Source organism: Alosa alosa, chromosome 1, assembly GCF_017589495.1.
Source record: "Alosa alosa isolate M-15738 ecotype Scorff River chromosome 1, AALO_Geno_1.1, whole genome shotgun sequence".
Taxonomy (NCBI): domain Eukaryota; kingdom Metazoa; phylum Chordata; class Actinopteri; order Clupeiformes; family Clupeidae; genus Alosa; species Alosa alosa.
In genome coordinates, this window is record NC_063189.1 from 38,809,572 (window position 1) to 38,834,462 (window position 24,891).

The 24,891-nt window shown below is 41.8% G+C and overlaps 4 protein-coding genes across 11 annotated transcripts in view; 2 read left to right on the forward strand and 2 right to left on the reverse strand.

The window, feature by feature from the left end:
- Positions 1 to 24,891, reverse strand: part of LOC125299593 — a 355,198-nt gene that overhangs the window by 60,751 nt on the left and 269,556 nt on the right. The window lies entirely within an intron of this gene.
- LOC125299835 (mediator of RNA polymerase II transcription subunit 31) lies at positions 1,211 to 4,311 on the forward strand. The gene is made up of 2 exons (XM_048251309.1): positions 1,211 to 1,477; positions 3,610 to 4,311. The coding sequence occupies exons 1-2, from the start codon at positions 1,456 to 1,458 to the stop codon at positions 3,999 to 4,001; spliced, it is 414 nt and encodes a 137-aa protein (XP_048107266.1). The 5' UTR covers positions 1,211 to 1,455; the 3' UTR covers positions 4,002 to 4,311.
- On the reverse strand, positions 5,963 to 10,141 carry LOC125299779. 5 transcript variants are annotated; one of them, XM_048251234.1, is made up of 5 exons: positions 9,984 to 10,141; positions 7,131 to 7,197; positions 6,666 to 7,007; positions 6,488 to 6,565; positions 5,963 to 6,303 (listed from the first exon to the last, which is right to left on the reverse strand). In XM_048251234.1, the coding sequence occupies exons 2-5, from the start codon at positions 7,156 to 7,158 to the stop codon at positions 6,161 to 6,163; spliced, it is 591 nt and encodes a 196-aa protein (XP_048107191.1). In that variant the 5' UTR covers positions 7,159 to 7,197; positions 9,984 to 10,141; the 3' UTR covers positions 5,963 to 6,160. The 5 variants fall into 5 exon arrangements, with proteins under 5 accessions (XP_048107191.1, XP_048107198.1, XP_048107206.1 ...); XM_048251241.1 differs by having other exon boundaries at positions 9,980 to 10,141; XM_048251249.1 differs by lacking the exon at positions 9,984 to 10,141 and adding an exon at positions 8,486 to 8,520.
- On the forward strand, positions 7,886 to 24,596 carry LOC125299522 (ribosomal protein S6 kinase beta-2-like). 4 transcript variants are annotated; one of them, XM_048250832.1, is made up of 16 exons: positions 7,886 to 7,977; positions 10,691 to 10,745; positions 10,856 to 10,893; positions 10,973 to 11,087; positions 11,358 to 11,426; positions 11,539 to 11,686; positions 12,471 to 12,528; positions 12,857 to 12,957; positions 13,085 to 13,175; positions 14,052 to 14,142; positions 14,313 to 14,420; positions 19,241 to 19,303; positions 19,447 to 19,524; positions 19,697 to 19,804; positions 19,982 to 20,094; positions 23,714 to 24,596. In XM_048250832.1, exons 1-16 carry the CDS (start codon positions 7,901 to 7,903, stop codon positions 23,871 to 23,873), a joined length of 1,473 nt encoding a protein of 490 aa, XP_048106789.1. In that variant the 5' UTR covers positions 7,886 to 7,900; the 3' UTR covers positions 23,874 to 24,596. The 4 variants fall into 4 exon arrangements, with proteins under 4 accessions (XP_048106789.1, XP_048106810.1, XP_048106806.1 ...); XM_048250853.1 differs by lacking the exon at positions 7,886 to 7,977 and adding an exon at positions 9,349 to 9,367; XM_048250849.1 differs by lacking the exon at positions 7,886 to 7,977 and adding an exon at positions 9,522 to 9,855.

Consider the following 24,891-nt stretch of genomic DNA (forward strand, 5'->3'; position numbering starts at 1 on the left):
TTGCTTCTTATTGTAAAACCAACTGTTAGGGCCTACACAAGTGGTCGGCATCCCGGTCAATATTTGATATTAAAATTTCCATTTTGAAGCTATTTGTAACTATGTGTAGCCTATGCAACCCGACTGTTGTAGGCTTGCCTACCACTCTCTGCAGTGCCTTGCCTACCATTCTTGCCTACCACTCTAGTTGTAAACAAACGGGCATGACATTATGACGTAGGTGCAAAACCTTAATTCACCCCTTGCAGACACGTGACTTAAGTCACGTGACGGCTCCATGCTGGAAGGCAAAAAGATGGGAGACGGACGGCAAATTACATTATGTCATAAAGATTATGATGAACTGAACACCATTACTATAACATCTTTGTAGTTCAATGTATTGCTGTTTGGGGTCTGATAGTCAAAGAAGATGCCAGTGGTGTTGTTAGATGAAATGGGTCATGATCGCAAATGTAAAGTTATTAAAACTGGTGGTAACAGCAAGGGGAGATAACGTTATGTTAGGCTACTGTAATTAACATTATGGTAAATGAACACCCATAAGTATTTCTGGACTAAAATATTGCAAAAGCGATTTGGTTACTTTATTTGTCTTGCTTTTATCAGTTGTAACACAGTCAAAACGTTAAGAATGTCATATCAGAACATGAAATAATAACTAGCTGCCACACTTAGAAGCTAGCTATTCTAGCTAACGCTTATCGTAGCTCATAGTGCTAGGGCTAATGTAACTTCGTCAGTTTGTATGCGTTGCCCAGAATAAACTTACTTATAACATATCTTAAGTTAAAGAATTGAAAGAAATAGGAAATTAAAAAACTTGAACGGTATTATCTGTTTACATTCAGATCTTGCCAAAGACTTTGCCTAAGTGCTATCTGCCGTCCTGTTCAGAGTCTATGGTTGCTATAGCAACCCGCTGCTGTGTACTTCATACACTGAGGAGATAAGCATGCAATTGTGGTTGAAATACTCCCGAAACACAAAGAAAACAAACCAAAATATATCTATGCAAGAACATGGGATGTTGTTGTATTCCAAACAATAAGCCAACAGTCGTGGAAGGGCATTACTACGGTTAAATCTCACTATAATCTCCTAGCTGTGCGATATGTCCCATTACAACCCATTGATTTGATTCGTGTTCTTGCCGTCCACTAGGCTATTTTGCTGTGGCGCGAACAAAACGTGACGTCACTTGCAAGGGGTGAATAATTTAGCGGCTATATTGATATTTACGTCATCGTCGCTTCAGTTTCTCTACTGTGGCTAGCTGAAGACTCATCTCTTCGAAAGGCATCCTTGATAGTTATGAGCATTATTTAGCGTTCTAGATCGAAGCAGCAATGAAAATGGATTAGCTGCTAATTAAGAATGACCTAACTCTGGATATGGGTGTGTAGCTCAACGTTCAGTTAAAATCTTTCTTTGTGTAACGTGGATCTAACGTTAATGTTAGACATTATGGAAACAGGTAAGTTTGGCTAACGTTAGGCTTATTTCATGCTTTATTTTACTGTCTATGATTTCATGTTGTCGTGAAACCATTCAAACAGACTGTAGACTAACGTTAAAACCTTCTAGGCCTAAATGTTTTGCTTTCTGCTACATCTGTGAGCTAGCAACCAACCTAGTTTAGCCTACTCTGTTGTGTGCTAGATTACATTCGTAAAGAGGCTAGATCTTCTAACGTTAAAGAATCTTGATTACTGACGCCGCTTCAACCCTCTCTGCTACCGGGCGGGGTACATTCTCTTTCCTTTGCATTAGAAAAAGTAACCAAGTGTTCATATTTATGAAACATTAACTCAAAAATGTGATAACCATTTAGCGCAAAAAATTAAACGTTAGAAGCTAGCTTTGCTTCTACCATTAGCCACCCCGGTTTTCTATGGTGGCCCTGAAGAAACGTTAGAACTACTGGCGTCACGCAATCCAGCAAAATTGTCCTTGCTCACACCGCTAGTCTGAGACCCCCATTCATTCAAATAATATTTCGTGTGTTCAAAGTAATGCCGTGAATTTTGATAGCAACCATTTCATTTTAATGATACATTTTTGTGCAATATATATATATATATACACCAAGAATAACATAAAATCGTCAGAGCAATGTGGAGAAATTTTATGTGGAGAAACGGCTCCTAAAATAAGATTTTCGATAAGATATTCGGCGCATTTACTGTGAATGGTGCAGTGCCAGTTCAAACATGCCATTCCTGTAGAAAACACGATATGATAGCTCAATTACATGCCCGCAGGTATGTGTGAAAAATAGGATGATGAAGGGGGAAACATCATTCCAGATAAACACAGTGAATACTGAATATTATATTAATCATTCGATGAATACTGAATATTATATTATAATATATTAAACTATAATTAATGTGCAGTAAGCAGAATTTAGGCATGACTGCATATCAAATGTTTACAGATCAAAATGAAATAAGCCTAACGGCTGTTTTGAGATGCTCATGATCATCATAAACTCGGGACCATTAGCCTATCGCTTGTTTCAATTTGGAACCTTGCAGTCGGAATTGTCGTTTGTTTATTCAAAGTCTCAAGTCCAAAGAAGTCCTGGGTTATTCAAAGTGTCAGTTTATTGCACATCATTTTTACGTCATTTTGAATAGCCACTGCTAATTTTATGCAAGCCAACTACATACAGGGAATCTTTGATGTCAGACATGATAAAAATTGAAATATCTAGCATCTTGACCCGTGCTCAGTGCTGCCAAACCTTCGCTTACACTTGAAATCAGCTCCGACATTCACAATGCTTGCCCAGTGGACGTCGTAGGCTACTAGAATGTTGGAAGCATTTTGAGTTTGGGAGACTAATTGTCTAACTGCCCTAATAATGTTAGGAAACCATGTAAGACAATGACATGACAAAAAAAGTTTGTTTGGAAATTATTTATTTTACACCAACGGTTAATTTCCCCCCAACAATATGGGCTTGTGCACCACAGAGCCATATAAAGGTACCTTTATATGGCACCACTATTTTCAATGACTTCTTTTATAAGCTGTATTGTTTAAAAGCATGTAATATGCTATTATAACATATCATTATTCAATGTGTTTATCAGTACCATAGCAACGCCAACTTCTGCTCGGATTGTCGGATAGGAACCGCCTGTTAACTGTCTTATGAGTTAAACTTTTTTAACGCATCTGGATGACCAACGGATGCCCTCGGGGACCCAGGTTCGAATCCGACCTGCGGTCATTTCCCAACCCCACCCCATCTCTCTCTCTCCCACTCGATTCCTGTCTATCTTCACTGTCCTCTCAAATAAAGGCAAAAAGGGCAAAAAATATACTTAAAAAATAAGAGACCACTGCACATTTTGAATCCTACGGTTGCTGAGTTACATTCAAATGAGTTGATGGTCATATTCAAAATTAAGAGACCACTGCAAATTTGCCCTGTCACCTGTATTTGTCTTAAAAAAAGATCTTAAAAGAAAATCTGATACTCTGTGTACATTGCAAACCTGAAAAAGCTCATTCACACACATACACACAAGAAATAGTTGTTGATTTATCTTTAACAGTATTGAATTATTTATGTGATTGTGTGACTGTATTCCACAGACGAACAAGCGAGGAACCGGTTTCAATCGGAGTTGGAATTCGTTCAGTGTCTGGCCAATCCCAATTACCTGAACTTTCTTGCTCAAAGAGGATATCTGCGCGAGAAGGTGTTTGTGAATTACTTGAAGTACTTGCTTTACTGGAAAGAGCCGGAGTATGCCAAATTTCTCAAGTACCCCCACAGCCTACACATGTTGGAACTACTGCAGTATGAGCACTTCCGTAAGGAGCTGGTAAACGCGCAGTGCGCCAAGTTCATCGATGAGCAGCAGCTCCTGCACTGGCAGCATTACTCCCGCAAGCGGACTCGTCTTCAGCAGGCACTGGCTGAGCAGCAGCAGCAGCAGCAACCACAGCAGCAGCCTCCACATGGAAACACTACCTCTAAATGAAGGGCAGAAGGACAAGGAGACCCAAGACAAAGTGACTGTAGTTGACCTGGTGTCATTGATCATTCAAGTTGTTGCAAAAGAAGATGTGTGTAACTCCGTCATGGCCATTGAAATGGACTAGCTTGTTGAAAATATTACATTAAGTGTTACATTGACATAATGAAATATATTACACATATACAAAATTAGCAGTATCTCCAGTGTAAGACCATTTCTCTCCCTTTGGTTTTCTGATATCTACTGAAGCTAGTTGGCTGAACTAGACAATGCTGTTGTGTCTTTAGCAATAGTAAATCAATGTTTACATGTATTTTGTTCCTTGTGATCTTTTTTGTTTAGAATTTTTCTCTGAAAAGGGAAGTGAAATATTGTCAGGCTGCCATTGGTTGAGTAACAATTACCCATGTACTTCTGATCTCTTCTTTTGAAATTCAGGTAAATATCCGTAAAGGTAAGATTCAGATCAGGGCTCATAGAAGGTCACTTAAAATATTTCACTGTGTTTTTCTTAGCCTTTCTTTGTTGCCTTAAGCAGTGTTTTGGGTTAGTATCCTGTTGGAAGGCCCATGACCTGTGCTTGAGACAAAGCTTTCTGACACTGGACAGTATGTTTGCCTTCTAGTCTTGAGATTTCCTTTTTCCTGGCACAGAGCCCCAGAGATGTTATGTGTGCTGCCCTTTACCAGACAGCCAAGCAGCCCCACAACATAGCCAAGCTTCCTCCATGTTTCACAGGAGGTTTGGTGTTTTAAAGGTTAATTTTTTTTGTCTGTGAGCTGCCAAAAAGCTCCATTTTCATTGTCAATGAAAATTCATTTCTCACAGGATTGTGACTTCACAATACGTAAGCCAGTTTCCATCTGTGTTTTTTTTAAGTTCGTCTTTCAACAGTGGATTCCTCCAGGGTGTGCACTCTTGTCCAAAAAGTTGTTCTTTCTGATCTCTTCGGACAACTCTTTCCTTTGCTTTCTCTGTTCCATATTTATGGTGCACATAGTGATGCCAAACAGAAGAGCAACTTATCTCCATTTATGGCCATTGTCTCCTACTTAATACAAGATTGAATACATGTGTGAAACTAATTAAGGTGAAAAAGTTTGAAAAGTTTTGTTTGAAACATTACTATTCCATAGTTAATCATCTTTTTTATTTGTCCATGATATTTCAGAATGTTTGTGATTCCCAAGAGTACAATAAGTCTTGTCTTACATCTATTCCACATCCATACATTTTTATAACGAGTAGAGATGGTTGATGTGAGTGCCTATGTGAATCAAGACCAGTTTTCCACTAGATAAACTAGGCTTGTGATTATTCCAGAGACGTGTTTACTAGTGCTGAACCTGTTCATTCACAGTGAATGTCAGACAAAGACAGATTGTCCGTATCTGGAATTGGGTGAGTACACCGAAAACAACACCACAAACAGCACAAGACCAACAAAACACAAAGGGACTTAACCCGTCACACTTAAAATACAATAACAAAACAATTACAATAATAAAACTTGTTGTGCCCCAAGATAATGTTGGGCATTGAGAACGCATTGACTGAACATTCAACTCCCCGCCGGTTTGACAGCTCACTTCCTATTTTGTTTAAAGCGAGACTCCAGCTCATGACCTCCACCACACCTGATTGGCTAGTCAATTAGAAGGTCACTAAGCCAGCGAACTACTTCAAGTGACAATAGTGAGGAAGTAATATATAATAAAAGTGTGATGTAGTGAAAATAAGTAAATAAATATATTTGACTAGATTAAATATTTTATGTAAACATGACAGAAACGTGATTCTGTCACACTTAAAACAACTAAATATGCCCTATTCCACAAAGCCTTTTCAAGCAGATTTTTTTGGGATCAATAGACATTTTTGTCCAAGGTGACTTACAAAAAGTAAAAACAACAAAATGAGCAAATGGCATAATTAAATTATTTATTGAAATCATTTTTTTTTTTTTTTTATGTATAGTAAAACCATAAACTATGGCAAATAATATAGAATTACTTCATATTTAATATGGCTCACATATTTAGGCCTATAGTTTTTAGCAATGATTATGATTTAGCAGTACAGGTGTCAGTAAGAAAATATAAAGTATTGTATGATATTGTCCACTTTGAATAAATGATGCACATTATATGGAACCTTTCCTTTCAGTGAACTCGCTCTTTCTTGGTTTGGAGGTGAACAACAATTACAGCTCCAGTCATTGCAAGCAGCCCACAGCCCGACACAACCATGTAGACCAAGCCAAAGGGAGAGAGATGAGCACCAGTGGAGGGCAGTGCAGGTCCTACTAACAAATAAAAATGAAATCACTGTTGTGTAAAAGTCGTAAATATAAATGCCAAAGTTCAACTGCACCAGATACTTTATATTTTAAACATTTTAGCAAGTGTATATCTACTTTAATACTGACATTATTTTCCTGTAAATATGTTTAATTAGGAGTGTCTGCAGGTCTGTTGAGAACCACTTACCTTGTTCACAATGTACAGAGCGCACTGATCTGTTATAACTTTGGCTCGAATTTGGTGGTTCCATTTTATTTCCAAAAGCTGTAAGACAAGTCATAGATGGGTATCCTGAAGTAATAAAAGCTCTTTTCACTTCCAACCCCCTCATGCCACCACAAGCTGTTGTTGAAAGCATTCTTACCATATAGATGTACTCCTGTCCCAAACATCAACACTTTGTCCTTTACCCTTGTACAGTAGTATAGACCCAGGTCATTGATTTGAATATTTGTGATTGTCATTGCCACAATTCTTCTCTTAACACGGGCCATACTGTTCACATGATGTTTGTCTTGATAAACAACAGTTATCTCTCTGTCTGTGACCGAAGTAACCATCAACACAATAGGCGGTTGTCCATCGTTCAGCTTTAACCAAGTAATGTCATGATGGAAGGAAATATTGCACTCAATTTCCATTGTACCTCCCAGATCAACCTTTCTCATCTCGAAGGCCTCTAGTCGCCTCAACGTCATCCAGTAGCCTGGTAATACATATAATGGAGGTTTCTGTTATTTATCTTAGAAAAAACAAATAAAAGACACAGAACAAGTTAAAACAACCAATGAAATCAAATAATATAATTCATAACATAACTCAAACTTACCTAAAATAATGATATACAGATATGGCATTCTGAGGCTGTGTCTCTGTTCCAGTGAATTGAAAGAGGTCTGTGGTTTCAACACGGAAAATCAAGTGAGACCCTGACCAATGCTGGTGAAGTAGCTTATACAAACAGGAAATAGGCATTTGCGGAACCCAAACTTTCTCTCTGGTATTATTAAAAGCTTTCAAATGGAAGCATTAGGCCTATTTCATTTTTTAAAAATAACCCCTTAAATTATTATTTCTGGCAAGTTTTGTGGAAAGAGATGGACAGATATAAGACCTACATGACAACCTTGCCAACAGTCTCACTCCCCACTCGTCACACCTAACGGTGATCAGGGACCCCAGACATAGCGTAACCTGTTAGCCTATTTGACAGAGGGGGGCCTATCCCCATGAAGACATGTAACATAAACCAGTCTACAGATTAGGCATTCTCTGGCCGGCCCCATAAATAAAGGTTTAACAATCTTTGGCTGAACAATACATTTGTAACGCTCACTGATCCGCATAGTAAGATTCTTTTCATTATTTGGGACACTCACTTTTTGAAAAATATGTTGTGACACTATCTGCACTTACAGGCATGAGGGCGCACCAGTCAGGTTACACTTAAAGCCTGTGTTGCAGGTTAACCACCACTGTTGATTAATGGGTACATAAAGCACTCAATATATGTGTATCATGAAACATTGTCTCCAAATGGTGTTAAATGCCAGTTTTTGTTGTTTTTAGCATTAGCGGGTTTTTTTATGCAATTCGGTGATGACGTCACGTTGGGGACTACATGATCTGCGCTTCATTCATTTCAATGGACATCGCGGTTACACTTTCAACATAAAGTTTGTATATTTACACTTCGAATTTCGTCACAGCATTTATATCACAGCTACCCTATGATCTACCAATTGTAATAACGTTGCCTGATATCAATTTAGTATTTTTTTCTGAATTTCGGGAGGTCTCGTTTTGGAGGGTATGTTTTACATTCATTCCGATGGGAAACGGTTGCGGTTACACTTTGAATTTCGTTACAGCATTTATATGACAACGATCCTATGGTCTAACAAAGATAACAATGTCTTCCGATTCTAGTTTAATGCAATTTTCTGAATTTGAGAGGCCTCGTTATGAGGCTACATACCTATTCAGTTCAATTATGCTTATAACGTTACAACACTTTTTTTTGTTACCGTCAGTGAACAGCACCGAGTGAAAGTCAACATTTTCTTTATATCTAGTGATAGTGATCATGTTGTTAGTTCAGATAAGTAGGCTACCGGGCAAACTTACAAGATCAAAATATAAAGCATCATGATAGCTAGCTATGGGCTAACTTTCCAGTCCCACCTGTGAGCCACCCCTGTTGTTGCAAACTTAGCTTCTAGCCGCCGCCGAATAGGCTGGTCGTGTCTTCAGCATGAATATTTTGGATAACTACTGCTCGTGATTGATAGCCATTGACATCGTCAGGGTACGGCTTACCAAAGAGGGAGATAATATGGGCAAGTCGCAGTTTTGCAGGTGCTTGTGTGGGCTGTGCCGTCCGTCCCGATGGAAACTGTGGTGGAGAGCTGCAACTAGGGAAGCGAGTGCATTTTGGCCGCTGGTCGAGTTTGAAATAGCATAATGCACAATTTCTCCAGCAGAAACTTATGCTAACCGTTCGGAAATCCTGCCAATCGTTCCCTTTTCCCAGTTTGAAATAGCTAATGCACATTTCTTTCCCTTTAAAGCTTTTTTAATTAGGTTGTTACCATATATGTTTACATGTGGCATCACGTGGGTAGACAAATCAGACTAACTGCAAGCTGTGTGTCCAGCTGGGTTTCACTTCTAAGTGACGGTCATGAAGCCCCCTGTCATAGAGACAGTTGACATAATGGATAATTTCAGATTTATGATTCGCTGAAGTTATGTTTCATGTCAATCGTGTAATCTTACGTTACACGTTCGCCAGTAGGTGGCGAGAACGCGTTATCATCTGTACGTGATTTGATATGATATGAGAAGAAGAGTACGTGGTGAATGAATGACACGTTACTGTTGTACTGCGTCTATTTATTACTTACAGTTACTTTTACTTTTCATTTTTTGTGCGGTGTAAGGTGACGGATTCTCTATAACATATGTAAATATCTCCAAACTCCAAGTCTAGTAGAGACTTTGCCTGTTTCAAAGCAATGAAAACATCAGCGGGTGCTGTGTAACGTTATGGATCAAACGTTCCGAGTATGTTAATCTTTTCTTGATATCTATTTGAACATTTGGTGACATATGGTCTAAATAGTTAATTGATTGTAGTATTGGAAATCTGCAATTCCCCTGGCTGGCCACTGTTCGTCGCCATTTTGTTAGCGTTTCTTGCCCGCCAGGTATCCATGGTAATCACGTGACTGCAAAGTATGTAATATTGTTGGGTATCACAAAACGGAATATAATACGAAAAAGCAGCTACTATTTCACAGCGTTTGAAGTGATTCTCCTTTCTCCTCCGCCTTAACAATCTTTGACAACACCTCTCTGGCTCTCAGAACGTTCGCCTGCCCCCTTGCGCCCTGCTTGCGCCCTTTCTTTTACTGTCTATGCTTGCGACCTGGCAAGAGCGGAATCAGGGAAAGAGCTCGAGGTCACTTATTGATGACGTACACTTCAATGAGTTAGTGCTGAAGTTCCCTGAACTCCAGAACAGACCGGACTATTTCTGAATTAATTCAACAGTAAGTGCGCTGTCGTTAATGTTACCCCAACAGTTATGCAAAGGCAACCAGATGGCAAAGAGCAGAAGGTAGAAGTCGTTTCAAGAGGCAGATGCAGGCGAGCATAGTGGCGAAATAGTGTTACCTACCTGGTTAACTAGCTAGCATTTAGCTTAGCCAGAATATTTCAAATCAACTCAAGCAATCCTGGTTGTCAGTAGTGGTTATTCATTTCCAGATAACGTCCATGTTCATTCGCAGGAGTCGCACGGAAAGGAGAATGCAGGGGAAATTGTTCCAGCGCCATTCATTATGTCTTAACGTTATGGCGTAACGTTAGCCTTAAACTGTTGACGTTAACGTTAGTTGAAGCTTGGGTGTAACGTTAATGTCTTCATTATCACTTTACTTGCTGGTCTGATCCACTGACTAATTGCCCAACTAGCTGATGGCTGATTGTCTCAGTTAATAGCACGTGTTGCAAATTGTGACCTTCTGCTAGGATATATTTGACTTTATTAACTTACGATAACGTTCATGTTAAATTATCATTTGAATTATCAAATGAAGCATGTTCGTCCAGAGGGTTCAGGCTAGTAACTTATAGATTTACATATAGATAATTTCCCCTTCGCATTGGTGGTTCGCTAGTTTCGTAGGTTTGCATGGCATTTATGGTAACGTTAACGTTAGGCCACTGTGAACGCTTGGTTGCCTGACCAGTCGTATATTTTTTGTCATTAAGGCATTAGCTAATCCGTAGCATAAGTTAGCATGTGGTCTACCAAGCACCTTATGTTAGCTAACAACAACATTCGAGAACTGGCCATTAAAGCTCTCGGCTTGATTGTTTCAGGATGGCTGGAATGTTTGCCATTGACCTGGAGTCGGAAGACGTCAGTGATGTTGAGGTAGGTGCACACACAGCATCTGAAGTTAGTGAAATTCTTGAACTAAATATGCAGCTTACAGCTGCGTAGTCAGTCACTGACTACTTGTTTTCCCTTTCTTCGTTCTGTAGGATGAAGTTTGTGACTTCACCGTAACCGAAACCGAACCGTATGTATTATTTGTTTTACTTAGTTTATTAATGTATAAGAAATAACACACGCGTTGATTTTTAATCTCCAACCCTAAGGGTTCAAACAGAGGAGGTGGAACTGACAAGTGCCAGCGTGAACCGAGATAGCGAGAGGGTTGGCCCGGACTGTTTCGAGCTACTCACGGTTCTTGGAAAAGGAGGTTATGGGAAGGTGCCTATCTTTTTGCTTTCTGTATTTCATTGCATTTGCATGTCAACCGGCCCCCTTTAGCTCAAGGAACGTTTGTTTTTCATTTTAAATATAATTAACAATAGCAAGCCTTGCTGACATATTGTGAAAATAATGGGTGTGTTAAAGTTGTTTGGAGAGATGCCTCCTGTTGACTTATGGCAAACTCACTGGAAATGTCAGATTACAATGTTCTGTATAGTAGTATTTCTTCAGCATGAAGCTTGCACTAAGGACTTTTTTATTGGACAGGTCTTCCAAGTGAGGAAGGTCCAGGGAACCCAGACAGGCAAAATATTTGCTATGAAGGTCTTAAAGAAGGTATCATAGATGTATTTCTGTCTTATAGATTGTGGCAAATTTAGATATCTTTACTCTGGTTCATATTTCTCATTCTCCTTTTCTCCTTTCCTCAATAATCTATTCCTTTTAGGCCAAGATTGTATGCAACGCAAAAGACACAGCACACACTCGTGCAGAACGTGAGATTCTGGAGACAGTGAGGCATCCATTTATAGTGGAACTGTGGTATGCTTTTCAGACAGGAGGGAAACTTTACCTCATTCTGGAATGTCTCAGTGGTGAGTGATGAGACTGATGACTAGGTGGGTTTACATGGACACTTTTAATCTGATTAGAATTGGAAAAATGGCTCAATTGGAGTAAAATGACACATTTGAACACCTCGATCGAAATATAACTGCTAATCTGATTATAATTTTAATCGGAATGAAAGGGGTGGTGTATTCGGTTCTTATTCCGATTGAACAGCCATGTATACGGCCAATCAGGTTGCCTGCTGTAGCTTCTCCAGTACCTAATGTAAACAGATGACACAATATTTTTTATTCGGAATAGTTTCATTGGAATGACAAAAAAAAAAAAGCTGTCCATGTAAACGGGGCCACATATAAAAGAGCAAGGGAGTTTGGGAATGGAAACAGCGATGCAGAAATGAGTCATAAAGAGGATGGAAGTGAGGGAAACCCCTGATTATGACAAGGATCCTTCATGCTGATCTGAATGTATTTCTGTGTGTGTGTGGCATTGGACTCTAATCCCAGATGGTCAGGACTGGCACTTGGCCTGCTTCCACATACCGGTAGTCATTATGAGAAATCTGCACTGAAGTGTAACTCTGCGTACTCTACTCACACAGCCTAGTGCAAAGGGCCATTTATTTCTTGTCAGTGTCAAGGCTATAACATATCCATGGACTGACCGAACTATGAACATTACCTGAAATTGTGCTACCACTGTCTGTATCCATGTGTGAGATGCATAGACATAAACATGTTTTCTTTCTGTCGTTTCGATAAGAGAAAAGCCCTTAGATTTCAGCTCTGTCTCCTTGTTTTGTTTTAGGAGGGGAGCTATTCATGCAGTTGGAGAAAGAGGGAATTTTCATGGAAGACACAGCCTGGTGAGTAAAGGGCCTTACACCTCAAGAAAAAGTATGTGAGATTTAATGGATTGGCATTCACAAGAAGTAGATGAAACATATAAATAAAAATTAAAACTTGGAACTTGAAAACATACTCCTGTGTGCATATACAAACAAATCTCTCTCTCTCTCTCTCTCTCTCTCTCTCTCTCTCCCTCCATCTTTCCCTCTCAAATTTAAATTCTCATTTAGATATGACATAAACTGATTTAACATAACCAGAATTGAACAGTGTATTTAATTGTTGTGTATGAGTAATTGTTTTTGTAACCTAACTACCCTTGCCTCGCTCTGTGTGTCCCAATAGCTTTTATCTGGGAGAAATAACGTTGGCTCTTGGCCACCTCCACTCTAACGGTATCATATACAGAGACCTGAAACCGGAAAACATTATGCTGAACCATCAAGGTGTGTGTGTGAGTATGTCCATACGGTCATGCAATGAAGCATGACTAGGAGCCTTGGCTTTGGGGTCCTATATTGTTTACAGCTTCTACATGTCCTTCCTTTCACATGGCTTTCCTTCTGACTTTAGGACACATTAAACTCACTGATTTTGGCTTGTGCAAGGAGTCCATTCATGACGGGACAGTCACACACACCTTCTGTGGGACCATAGAGTACATGTAAGTTCAGCTTTACACAGAGGATAAACACACATGCATATGCAAGCACGCACACGCTGCTGATAATCTTATTCGTATTACAGAAGTCTTTTTGCCACGGCATTATGATCATAGATGTTTCAAGACAACTTGTTTATTGTGGTCCTGTACATAGGTCTTGGTGATATAGTCAGAAACATGATAACAATCATATGTTTCCATTATTGATCATTGACGTCCTATTTTAGATTGCATATAGTTACAAAAAGTGAGGGTAAACAACTGGAAAAATAAAACAACTGTCATAATAGGGCCCCAGATGTTTCCAGTTCTAATAATAAGTAAGTAATAGGTAGCTTAACATAGCTTAGACAAGGCTACATTGACTGCATTTATTTATTTGTTAGCCTACATGTGTCTTGTGAAGTAAAGTAGGATAACATTCATTTTGGCTACATGATATTGATGCAATCACGTTAATTAGGAATTAGGATCGGGTTTAGGTCGATGTTAAACGCATATATTGTTGGTTTGGGTGGGGGGATTGGATCTCCAAAATGGGTTCGGCGGCTGCGGGATATAAAAAAACTCTGACCTGCATCACTACCATCTACCTACCCAGATGTCAGCAATAACAAAGACTCATGATTATTAGAACAGATACCATTGCCTTGGTTTGTCATGACTTATTTGGAACTTTGGCATTGCTTCATGCATTGCCATAATGGAAAAAAGACTCCACTGAAGTCAACTTAAGTGGTGCTGCTTTTTTAATGTTAGTGAATTTGATACACTATTATCTGATTGAAATGTATGTTACTGTTGTTACTGATCATGACCCATTTGTAAGACTTGTGAGATGAAATAAGTGTCTGTCTGTGTCTGTCTGCCTGCCAGGGCTCCAGAGATCCTCACACGCACGGGACACAACAGAGCAGTGGACTGGTGGAGCCTTGGGGCCCTGATGTATGACATGATGACTGGCTCGGTGAGTAAGGAAAGAAGTATAAGAGGAATCGATGGTTGAGAAAGAAGGAGTCATAATTCCATCTTCAGACATTTCTGACTGACCTGTGTGTTGTACTGTAGTTCTATATTATTTAGCCCTGGAAAGTCACTGTGTCAGGTATAATTATGTGTTTTCTCTTGGTATACTAGCCTCCTTTTACTGGAGAGAACAGGAAGAGGACAATTGACAAGATTCTCAAGTGCAAGCTGAATCTGCCACCCTACCTCACTCCAGATGCACGCGACATGATCAAAAAGGTGCTGTTTCTTACCTCTCAGTTTTTCCTTTGAACTTGGCTCTTGCTCACTGTGTGGTTTTGCATACTTTCTGTTACAATATCCATTTTCTGTACCAAACAAAAGAAAAAAACAGGGCACTGCCTAACTAACTGGGCAATGAAACCATAACTTATGTATGTAATTGCACCACTAAATAGCAGCCTTGCAAGATAAGAGGAGGGCCCGATGCAAGATAAGAGGAGGGCCCGATGCAAGATAAGAGGAGGGCCCGATGCAAGATAAGAGGAGGGCCCGATGCAAGATAAGAGGAGGGCCCGATGCAAGATAAGAGGAGGGCCCGATGCAAGATAAGAGGAGGGCCCGATGCAAGATAAGAGGAGGGCCCGATGCAAGATAAGAGGAGGGCCCGATGCAAGATAAGAGGAGGGCCCGATGCAAGATAAGAGGAGGGCCCGATGCAAGATAAGAGGAGGGCCCGATGCAAGATAAGAGGAGGGCCCGATGCAAGATAAGAGGAGGGCCCGATGCAAGATAAGAGGAGGGCCCGATGCAAGATAAGAGGAGGGCCCGATGCAAGATAAGAGGAGGGCCCGATGCAAGATAAGAGGAGGGCCCGATGCAAGATAAGAGGAGGGCCCGATGCAAGATAAGAGGAGGGCCCGATGCAAGATAAGAGGAGGGCCCGATGCAAGATAAGAGGAGGGCCCGATGCAAGATAAGAGGAGGGCCCGATGCAAGATAAGAGGAGGGCCCGATGCAAGATAAGAGGAGGGCCCGATGCAAGATAAGAGGAGGGCCCGATGCAAGATAAGAGGAGGGCCCGATGCAAGATAAGAGGAGGGCCCGATGCAAGATAAGAGGAGGGCCCGATGCAAGATAAGAGGAGGGCCCGATGCAAGATAAGAGGAGGGCCCGATGCAAGATAAGAGGAGGGCCCGATGCAAGATAAGAGGAGGGCCCGATGCAAGATAAGAGGAGGGCCCGATGCAAGATAAGAGGAGGGCCCGATGCAAGATAAGAGGAGGGCCCGATGCAAGATAAGAGGAGGGCCCGATGCAAGATAAGAGGAGGGCCCGATGCAAGATAAGAGGAGGGCCCGATGCAAGATAAGAGGAGGGTCTGATGCAAGATAAGAGGAGGGCCCGATGCAAGATAAGAGGAGGGCCCGATGCAAGATAAGAGGAGGGCCCGATGCAAGATAAGAGGAGGGCCCGATGCAAGATAAGAGGAGGGCCCGATGCAAGATAAGAGGAGGGCCCGATGCAAGATAAGAGGAGGGCCCGATGCAAGATAAGAGGAGGGCCCGATGCAAGATAAGAGGAGGGCCCGATGCAAGATAAGAGGAGGGCCCGATGCAAGATAAGAGGAGGGCCCGATGCAAGATAAGAGGAGGGCCCGATGCAAGATAAGAGGAGGGCCCGATGCAAGATAAGAGGAGGGCCCGATGCAAGATAAGAGGAGGGCCCGATGCAAGATAAGAGGAGGGCCCGATGCAAGATAAGAGGAGGGCCCGATGCAAGATAAGAGGAGGGCCCGATGCAAGATAAGAGGAGGGCCCGATGCAAGATAAGAGGAGGGCCCGATGCAAGATAAGAGGAGGGCCCGATGCAAGATAAGAGGAGGGCCCGATGCAAGATAAGAGGAGGGCCCGATGCAAGATAAGAGGAGGGCCCGATGCAAGATAAGAGGAGGGCCCGATGCAAGATAAGAGGAGGGCCCGATGCAAGATAAGAGGAGGGCCCGATGCAAGATAAGAGGAGGGCCCGATGCAAGATAAGAGGAGGGCCCGATGCAAGATAAGAGGAGGGCCCGATGCAAGATAAGAGGAGGGCCCGATGCAAGATAAGAGGAGGGCCCGATGCAAGATAAGAGGAGGGCCCGATGCAAGATAAGAGGAGGGCCCGATGCAAGATAAGAGGAGGGCCCGATGCAAGATAAGAGGAGGGCCCGATGCAAGATAAGAGGAGGGCCCGATGCAAGATAAGAGGAGGGCCCGATGCAAGATAAGAGGAGGGCCCGATGCAAGATAAGAGGAGGGCCCGATGCAAGATAAGAGGAGGGCCCGATGCAAGATAAGAGGAGGGCCCGATGCAAGATAAGAGGAGGGCCCGATGCAAGATAAGAGGAGGGCCCGATGCAAGATAAGAGGAGGGCCCGATGCAAGATAAGAGGAGGGCCCGATGCAAGATAAGAGGAGGGCCCGATGCAAGATAAGAGGAGGGCCCGATGCAAGATAAGAGGAGGGCCCGATGCAAGATAAGAGGAGGGCCCGATGCAAGATAAGAGGAGGGCCCGATGCAAGATAAGAGGAGGGCCCGATGCAAGATAAGAGGAGGGCCCGATGCAAGATAAGAGGAGGGCCCGATGCAAGATAAGAGGAGGGCCCGATGCAAGATAAGAGGAGGGCCCGATGCAAGATAAGAGGAGGGCCCGATGCAAGATAAGAGGAGGGCCCGATGCAAGATAAGAGGAGGGCCCGATGCAAGATAAGAGGAGGGCCCGATGCAAGATAAGAGGAGGGCCCGATGCAAGATAAGAGGAGGGCCCGATGCAAGATAAGAGGAGGGCCCGATGCAAGATAAGAGGAGGGCCCGATGCAAGATAAGAGGAGGGCCCGATGCAAGATAAGAGGAGGGCCCGATGCAAGATAAGAGGAGGGCCCGATGCAAGATAAGAGGAGGGCCCGATGCAAGATAAGAGGAGGGATAAGAGGAGGGCCCGATGCAAGATAAGAGGAGGGCCGATGCAAGATAAGAGGAGGGCCCGATGCAAGATAAGAGGAGGGCCCGATGGTAATTGTAAAACAATTTACAAAAGATTCACTGAACAAAAATGCTGATGTGGTACATGAAAATGTAGCTAAAATGTGGAGAATGCAATGCAATCAAGCATTTTGGGCGATGTGGAGGGACAAGCCGGCAGCAGAGCAAATTCTCGGCAGGCTACCCAAGAGAGCGAGAGAGAAAAAAAGATGTGCGTTTTAAAAAAGCGTGCAAACTTTCACTGACGCTATAATAAGGAAGCTACCCTAGAGACTGATCACATACAGTACCTTTCTTAACCAGTATGGACATTACATGTAATCTGGAAAGGCAAGTTAACTAGTCAACTAGCACACAGAATAGGGCGACCAGCTGTCCTGAGTTGCGTGTCCTGACAAAAGTCTGTCGGGACACTAAAACGTCCCGGTTTACACCAACCACTGAAAGTGTGGTCTCATTATAGCCCTATCCTTAACTAAACCCATTTAGAAAGACTGTGGCCTAAAGCGTCCGGCATTTTATTTCGATAATCTGTGTGTGTGTGAGTGAGTCAGTCAGTCAGTCAATCAATCGTAACAGTCTGCATAATCTTTGCAGCCAACCTTATCGTGTAAACATTGTTGCAATGCCTTGTCATACCTGCCTCGTTTTAACGGTTAGGACAATGCTGAAGAGAAAGTCTTCATTCTCAAAATAACCTATGGCTCTGAGTTTTGTTTTCAGATGTTTTCATGCATGTCTGGATAACAGGTGAGGAATGTTAAGGAGGCAGACTATTGTAAATCCTCAAATTATGGCCGGGGTTTTTATTAGTATAAGTATATATACTCTTTTGATCCTGTGAGGGGAAATTTGGTCTCTGCATTTATCCCAATCCGTGAATTAGTGAAACACACTCAGTGAAACGCACTCAGCACACAGTGAGCAGAAGCACACACTAGTCCAGGCGCAGTGAGCTGCCTGCATCAACAGCGGCACTCGGGGAGCAGTCAGGGGTTAGGTGCCTTGCTGAAGGGCACTTCAGCCATTCCTACTGGTCGGGGTTCGAACCGGCAACCCTCCGGTTACAGATCCGAAGCGCTAACCAGTATTTTGAGACATGCATTTCATTGGCAACCGTATTAAACCAACCAACAATATAAAATATTAAGAAGAACTCTTTTATTTCATTGAGGTAAATTGAAACAATGTAGGGAATTATTACCCCGGCTTGTAGGCTATTTGGGGGCCGTCCTTTATTTGTCCGAATCTGAGGCCCGGACATAATTTGAGGATTTATGGTATGCACGCGTGTTTTAGGCATAGCGCAAGCCTATCTCTGACTGAAAGTGTGCGCAGAACTTGTGCATTTACATAACAATATTTAATACATTTTCCCGGTGGTGACACCCCCGAACCCCCTCTAACTTTTGGGCTTAAGTACGGAAAAGTGTCTGACCTGTCGCAAGTTCACCAAGCTCCCGATCTTATTCTACAATCCTAAGGTGCCCTCTCGCGGTTGTACACGGTAATGTTTCATAGCGTTCATGTTAATTCATACTGACTAACATTTAAAAACACATTAAATGATATATATTTTTGATTTTGATGACTAAGTCGCAGGACCAGCCAAACTATGAAAACTCTGACTTATAGTCCGGAAAATACGGTAGTTGTTTGGTATATAATATTTCAGAAAATGGTGAAAAAACATTGATCAGTGTTGTCCGTACACCAAAGATATTGAGTTTACTGTAATAGTGCAGTAAGTGAGTCAGAATTCTGAGGGTTTTCCTTAAAAATTACTCAGGCCGATTTAACCAAAAACGGAAATTGTTGGCGATTAATTTACTGCAGTAGTTGACTGTTAATCAGTTAATCAATAAATTGTTGCAGGCCTAGTTTTGTCAGTGTCATGTTGTGCATATTGCTCTATTCTAAAATGTGGTGCAACTCAATCCTAATATCCACTGCTACATTAGCCTGGTTTGTTTACGCATCAGTTCTCCCTTTCCCCCCCTATGCTTCTTATCTGTGATCACTCTCCTTTTCAACCCTCCCTCCCTTCTGTAACTGTCTATCCCTCGCTCTCTATAGCTGCTGAAAAAGAGCCCATCTCAGAGGCTAGGCTCAAGCAAGGCCGACTGTGAAGATATTAAGGTGAACAAGTGCACCCATCATCACATTACCTCTCTGGAAGATGCTATTGTAACAGATATGTGAGAATAGCTTGGATTCTTGCAGGGCATGGATAAACTATCTATGCATCATGTATAAATGTTTTATTTTTGTGACTTTGACAGAAGCATCCTTTCTTCCGGCATGTCAACTGGGATGATCTATTGAACAAGAGCATAGAGCCACCCTACAAGCCAACCCTGGTAGAGCACCACTCACCAATTGTTCCGCTGCAGAGAACTTTGGCATTCTTTTAAGAGCTATCCCTCTAAGAGCTATATTCTGTTATTCTTTCATATTCATATATATCTGTCCCCCTTTTTTCATTCCTTCCTGTGTCTCTTGCTTTTGGTTCCCCTCCCATTCTCTTTTAAGCAATCAGACGAGGATGTGAGCCAGTTTGACAGTCGCTTCACCCGCCAAACTCCAGTGGACAGCCCTGATGACACCACTCTGAGTGGCAGTGCAGATCATGCTTTTTCTGTAAGTCTCTCTCATATGCGCGCGCGCACACACACACACACACGTTCACACTGTCCTGACATTCACATAGCTGGCAATGAACTATGCATGCATTGCACAGTTCCTCATCACATTAAAACTTGCTCAGATTGCTTTGCACGGATTGGGATTTGGCGTGAACCCTCTTGTCTCTGTCAGGGCTTTACCTATGTGGCCCCCTCAGTGCTGGAGAGCTTGAAGGAGGGCTTCTCTTTTGAGCCCCGACCCCGTCCTGTACGCCGCCACACCAGCAGCCCTCACACACCTATTAGGTAAGAAGTCACTTCTGCATATCCAACTATTCTAGAAGCAGTGGAGGCTTGTGAACACCCAGGTTTTAACCCAGGTTTTATATTTTGCAATGTTGATGTGCTCGATATATTATTACGCTGCTTGACATGATGTCAAGTGTGGTGTTGCTTATTTTTGCCATTGGGTACATACCAAACACTATCAATTACTGACAATTAAATCATTGAACACCTAGGCTAGCACATTGACCTACAGTACATCAGTAGAAACAAGTACGTCTCATTATTATTATTATTATTGGGTCATTCCGGGTCAAATCAGATAAGGTTGTTGCTGCACCGTATCAGATTTTGTTCAAACCTAGTCTATATCAACAGTAGGGTTGCAAAATTCCGGGAATTTTCAAAGTTGGAAACTTTCCATGGGAATTAACGGGAATATATGGGAATAAACGGGAATTAATGGGAATAAACTGGGAATTTTTAATATGGCAAGTTAAGTCTATAACAGGGAACAAAATGTAGTGGACAAAACCCCATCTTGCAGCATAATATTAGTTAAAACAACCTGATTTAATGCTATTTCAGTCAAATTTCTACCCTGTACATATGTCAATCACATGCACACAGCAATCGGCATAGGCTGCTAAACATAAAAGAAATCTATGGTGCGTTCATATGCATGGGGAAATTTTTTTCCAACCAATCGGATTTTGTTGTTGTTTTGAGTGGTGTAGTGTATCTTGGGCAGTTCAGTGTTGCTAGTTTAGCACACTAGTAAACCATAGGCAGAGAATGGGATTCCCGCTAGCATGCTAGCTAGCTTTGTATGCTAAGATAAGCAAAAATCCGAACATACAAATCATATTGCTTATTACGAAACAAAATGTTAATGTTTGTATATGAAACCGTTTGTATGAGTTACCCAAAATTCCATGTTAATTTCCGTAAATTCCCATTAATTCCCATAATTTTACTTTAATTCCATGAAAGTTTCCAATTTGGAATATTTCCAAAATTCCCCAGCTTAACTTCCCATGGTAAGTTTCTGGAAATTTACCGAAAATGTTCCGCCCCTTTGCAACCCTAATCAACAATGGGTCCCAATACCAAGGCCTGTAAAATATTTCTGTTCAAATCCTATGTCTTGATATTATTTTCAGCCCTTGAAATTACTTCAGTTTTACAGCCTGAAAATCACACTGTCTGGTAAACAATGTTTGGGCATTAATATATTTGGGCAATAATATAGTATTATTCATAGGCAGCTCAAACTTTGTAGGGTGGAAGACAAACATGTTCTCATGTACGACTGGACCATTGAAAGTTTGTATGGCATTCTCATTATAATTTTCTACAAGGCCCTAGATTTGGAATAAAAGGTGCAAAATGAGTTACATGAAGAGTAGTATAAACATTTGTACGCATTTGGTATAAATCTAGCCTGGTTGACACCAGACCCTTCTCAATACAAATGTCTGGCTAAGATTCATTTACCTCCCATTTCCAAAAGGGTGTCACCAACGGACGCCGATCAAAATGCCTTATTTATTTGTTTGTTTTTGGACAACGTAGGCTACCGATAAGTAAAGCGGGAGATGTGGGTTGCTTTTGCGGCCGTGTAAGCTGCAAAGCACTGCGTGAAACACTAGAAAGGGTGTGTCACGATTCTGCATTTTCACACCGCGACACAGTATCGTGGATATGAGTGTCGCGATTTCGGTTTCGAATCGTATATCGTTACAGCCCTATATACCATCCAACCCCTCAGACTGGGAGACAAGCTCTTGCAGATGGGTGTGGATGCTCACCTGGTAACCTGGATTACAGATTACCTGACCGAGCGACCACAGTTCGTCAGACTGAAGAACTGTCTCTTTCACTGTGATCAGTAGCACCGGAGCGCCACAGGGCACTGTGCTCTCTCCAGTCCTGTTCACCCTGTACACATCTGACTTCTGCTACAACACCGAGTCATGCCACATGCAGAAGTTTTCTGACGATACTGCAATTGTGGGGTATATCAGGAACGGGCAGGAGGAGGAGTACAGGAGCCTGGTGGAGGACTTTGTGCAATGGTGCAAACTCAATCATCTTCAACTCAACACTTCAAAGACCAAGGAGATGGTGGTGGATTTCCGCAGGTCTAAGCCCACTCTGCTTCCAGTCTCCATTGATGGGGTCAATGTGGAGCTGGTAAGCACCTACAAGTATCTGGGTCTCCACCTGGACAATAAACTGGACTGGTCAGCCAACACTGACGCACTCTACAAGAAAGGGCAGAGCAGCCTGTACTTCCTGAGGAGGCTGCGGTCCTTCAATGTATGCAGCAAGCTCCTCAGGATGTTCTACCAGTCTGTTGTTGCCAGCGTCCTCTTCTATGCAGTGGTATGTTGGGGAGGAAGCACAAAGAAGAAGGATGTGGGGCGACTTGACAGGCTGGTAAGGAAAGCTGGCTCTGTAGTGGGAGCTGAACTAAAGGGCATCACTTCAATATCTGACAAAAGGACCCTGAACAAACTGATCAACATCTTGGACAATGAGTGTCATCCACTCCACAGCACTATTGTTAAGCAGAAGAGCCTGATCAGCTGGAGACTTCGCTCACTGCCTTGCACAACAGACAGACTGAGGAAGTCATTTGTCCCCAGGGCCATTGAACTGTTCAATGCTTCATTTAAGGGAAGAGGAGAAATAGACTTCTCCGCATAGTCTGTCTGCCTCTTCACCCCCTCCATGTTTTGAACTGTCTGTCCACTAGCCACTTTTTACCACTGTCTTTCTGCCTCACTGTTTGCGTGCTATATTAGCACATATGCATAACCCCTCCCTCCTTTTTTAGAATTGATTTAGATTAAGTGTTATTTAGTATAATTTGTATTTTAGTATATTTAGTATCTTCTACTGTCCTTATTGCTTAGTTATGTTTTTTTATATTTATTTACTTTTAATTACTTTTTCTGCTGTTGGTGAATGTGTGTGTGTGATGTCTGTATGCTACTGAGACCTTGAATTTCCCCTGGGGATCAATAAAGTATCTATCTATCTCTCTATCTCTCTAATATTTGAGCTCTCCACAATTCACCAGCTTTGCACTTTCTTCCATATCTAGGGCCTTATGTAAAACGAATGTGCATGCAGTACAAACCTTTAGTGGTCTTATCATACCAAGAACATGTCTGTCTCCCATTTTTCAAAATGTGGGCAGGCTAGGAATAATACTTTTCTAGATATTAATGCCCAAACATTGCCTCCAAGATGAGGCATTTCTGAGAGTAAAAATGATACAAAATCAAGGGTGAAAAAATGTATGAAAACATTGTAATTTAACAAAAATATTTTATAGGTAAATATATATATTTTATTAGTTTTGGGACCTAAATATTAGTTAGACAAACTTTGATCAAAATCTGAGACTGTGCAGCAACCATTTTCCTGGATTTTGTCTGATTTGACAAAGAATGACCCATTTCTACTGTGGCAATGTAAACAATGAGCACTCATAGCTTATCTACAATTTGTAGTATGCCGTATCAGATGGACAGGCTAGTAATGGTCTTACTCGGGCACCGTCAAGACAGGATGTGGGTATGCTGCCAGGGAGTCTGGAAGTCATGTCTTTTCCCCTCTTGCTCTTCAGTCCCCTGAAGTTCTCTCTAACTGAGCCCTTCAAGACCAGCTTGGACGGAGAGTCCGAGTCTCCCGTTCAGAGCCCGCCCCCAGCCCTGCCCACAGACAACAGTGCCACTCAGCCAATCAGAACGCCTGGTCGCAATAAGAAGAAGGGCCACAGGAGATGAAGCAGCCAATCACGCCTCATGACCAGGGACTCATCTCAGGGGCCACGTTTCTTCTCTTGTGCTGGTTTCTGCATCACAATCCACTTCTGTCAAGGGTCAAGAACCAATTCCTTACTGCCAAAGCATTTTGACACTGTCATTGATGTGACTACCATTTCATGAATGTCTCCATTAGGTAGTGCTGATTTGTGCCTGTGACTCATCATGGTTCTGCACACAATTTCCTAGTATTCTTTACCTAAATGAAAAAGAACCTGTCTGAATGAAATTTTCACTAAACAGATGACCACAGCTGAAATTATGGTTGTGTTTATGGACATTTTTCATTCTAGAAAACTACTGGTCCATGCTGCTACTACCACTGTGATGCTATCAGATCCGTGTGTGTGTGATGCCTTTCATTACAGTAGGTCGGAACCTGAACCCACTAGACATTCTATTATTTCGCTGTGAGATTTTGGAATGAGAAGGTGTGGAATGCATTATCATTGCTGTTGTACATGGTATAGTTATAGAGGTTCTATCCTTATATTATTTAATTTAAAAATATTATTGTGCATTTATTAACTGAACTACGTGGGTTTTCTGGGGTGGAGAGTGTTTTAAGACATTTTACTCTCTTTGTTTTCAGTATCAATTCAATTACTTTCTTGTATCACTAATTTATCTGAAAAGGGCTTTGGGGTGTGACATGTTAATAAATGAAATGGATAAGATATCATATTAAGGCTGTCAAGAAGTCATGGTTGTACATTCATAGTAAAAGTGAATGTAAATATCACTTTATTAATTGAAACAAAGGTTGGTAAAAATGAGGGTTAAAATACATACATCTCAGCTGACAACAATATTCAAATATTGAAATATTCAAACATTAAAATAAAACAAAGATTGGTCAAACTCTACATGAGGGTTAAAATACATATCGGAACGTCTCCTATTACCACCTGTCTCCTATTTCCAACGTCTTGTGTATGTGTCACTTAATATTCATTTCTATACAAACCAAGACGGCAGA

Bases quoted from the DNA above. Each gene is read 5' to 3' on its own strand.
- LOC125299835 (XM_048251309.1), top strand. From the start codon at position 1,456: ATGTTAGACATTATGGAAACAG. The intron at 1,478-3,609 runs GTAAGTTTGGCT...TGTATTCCACAG, and splicing joins GTTAGACATTATGGAAACAG to ACGAACAAGCGAGGAACCGG.
- LOC125299522 (XM_048250832.1), top strand. From the start codon at position 7,901: ATGACGTCACGTTGGGGACTACATGATCTGCGCTTCATTCATTTCAAT. The intron at 11,687-12,470 runs GTGAGTGATGAG...GTTTTGTTTTAG, and splicing joins CATTCTGGAATGTCTCAGTG to GAGGGGAGCTATTCATGCAG. The intron at 14,143-14,312 runs GTGAGTAAGGAA...TTGGTATACTAG, and splicing joins ATGACATGATGACTGGCTCG to CCTCCTTTTACTGGAGAGAA.
- LOC125299779 (XM_048251221.1), bottom strand. The intron at 7,008-7,130 runs GTAAGTTTGAGT...ATGTATTACCAG, and splicing joins TCTGTATATCATTATTTTAG to GCTACTGGATGACGTTGAGG. The intron at 6,304-6,487 runs GTAAGTGGTTCT...TTTATTTGTTAG, and splicing joins CTCTGTACATTGTGAACAAG to TAGGACCTGCACTGCCCTCC.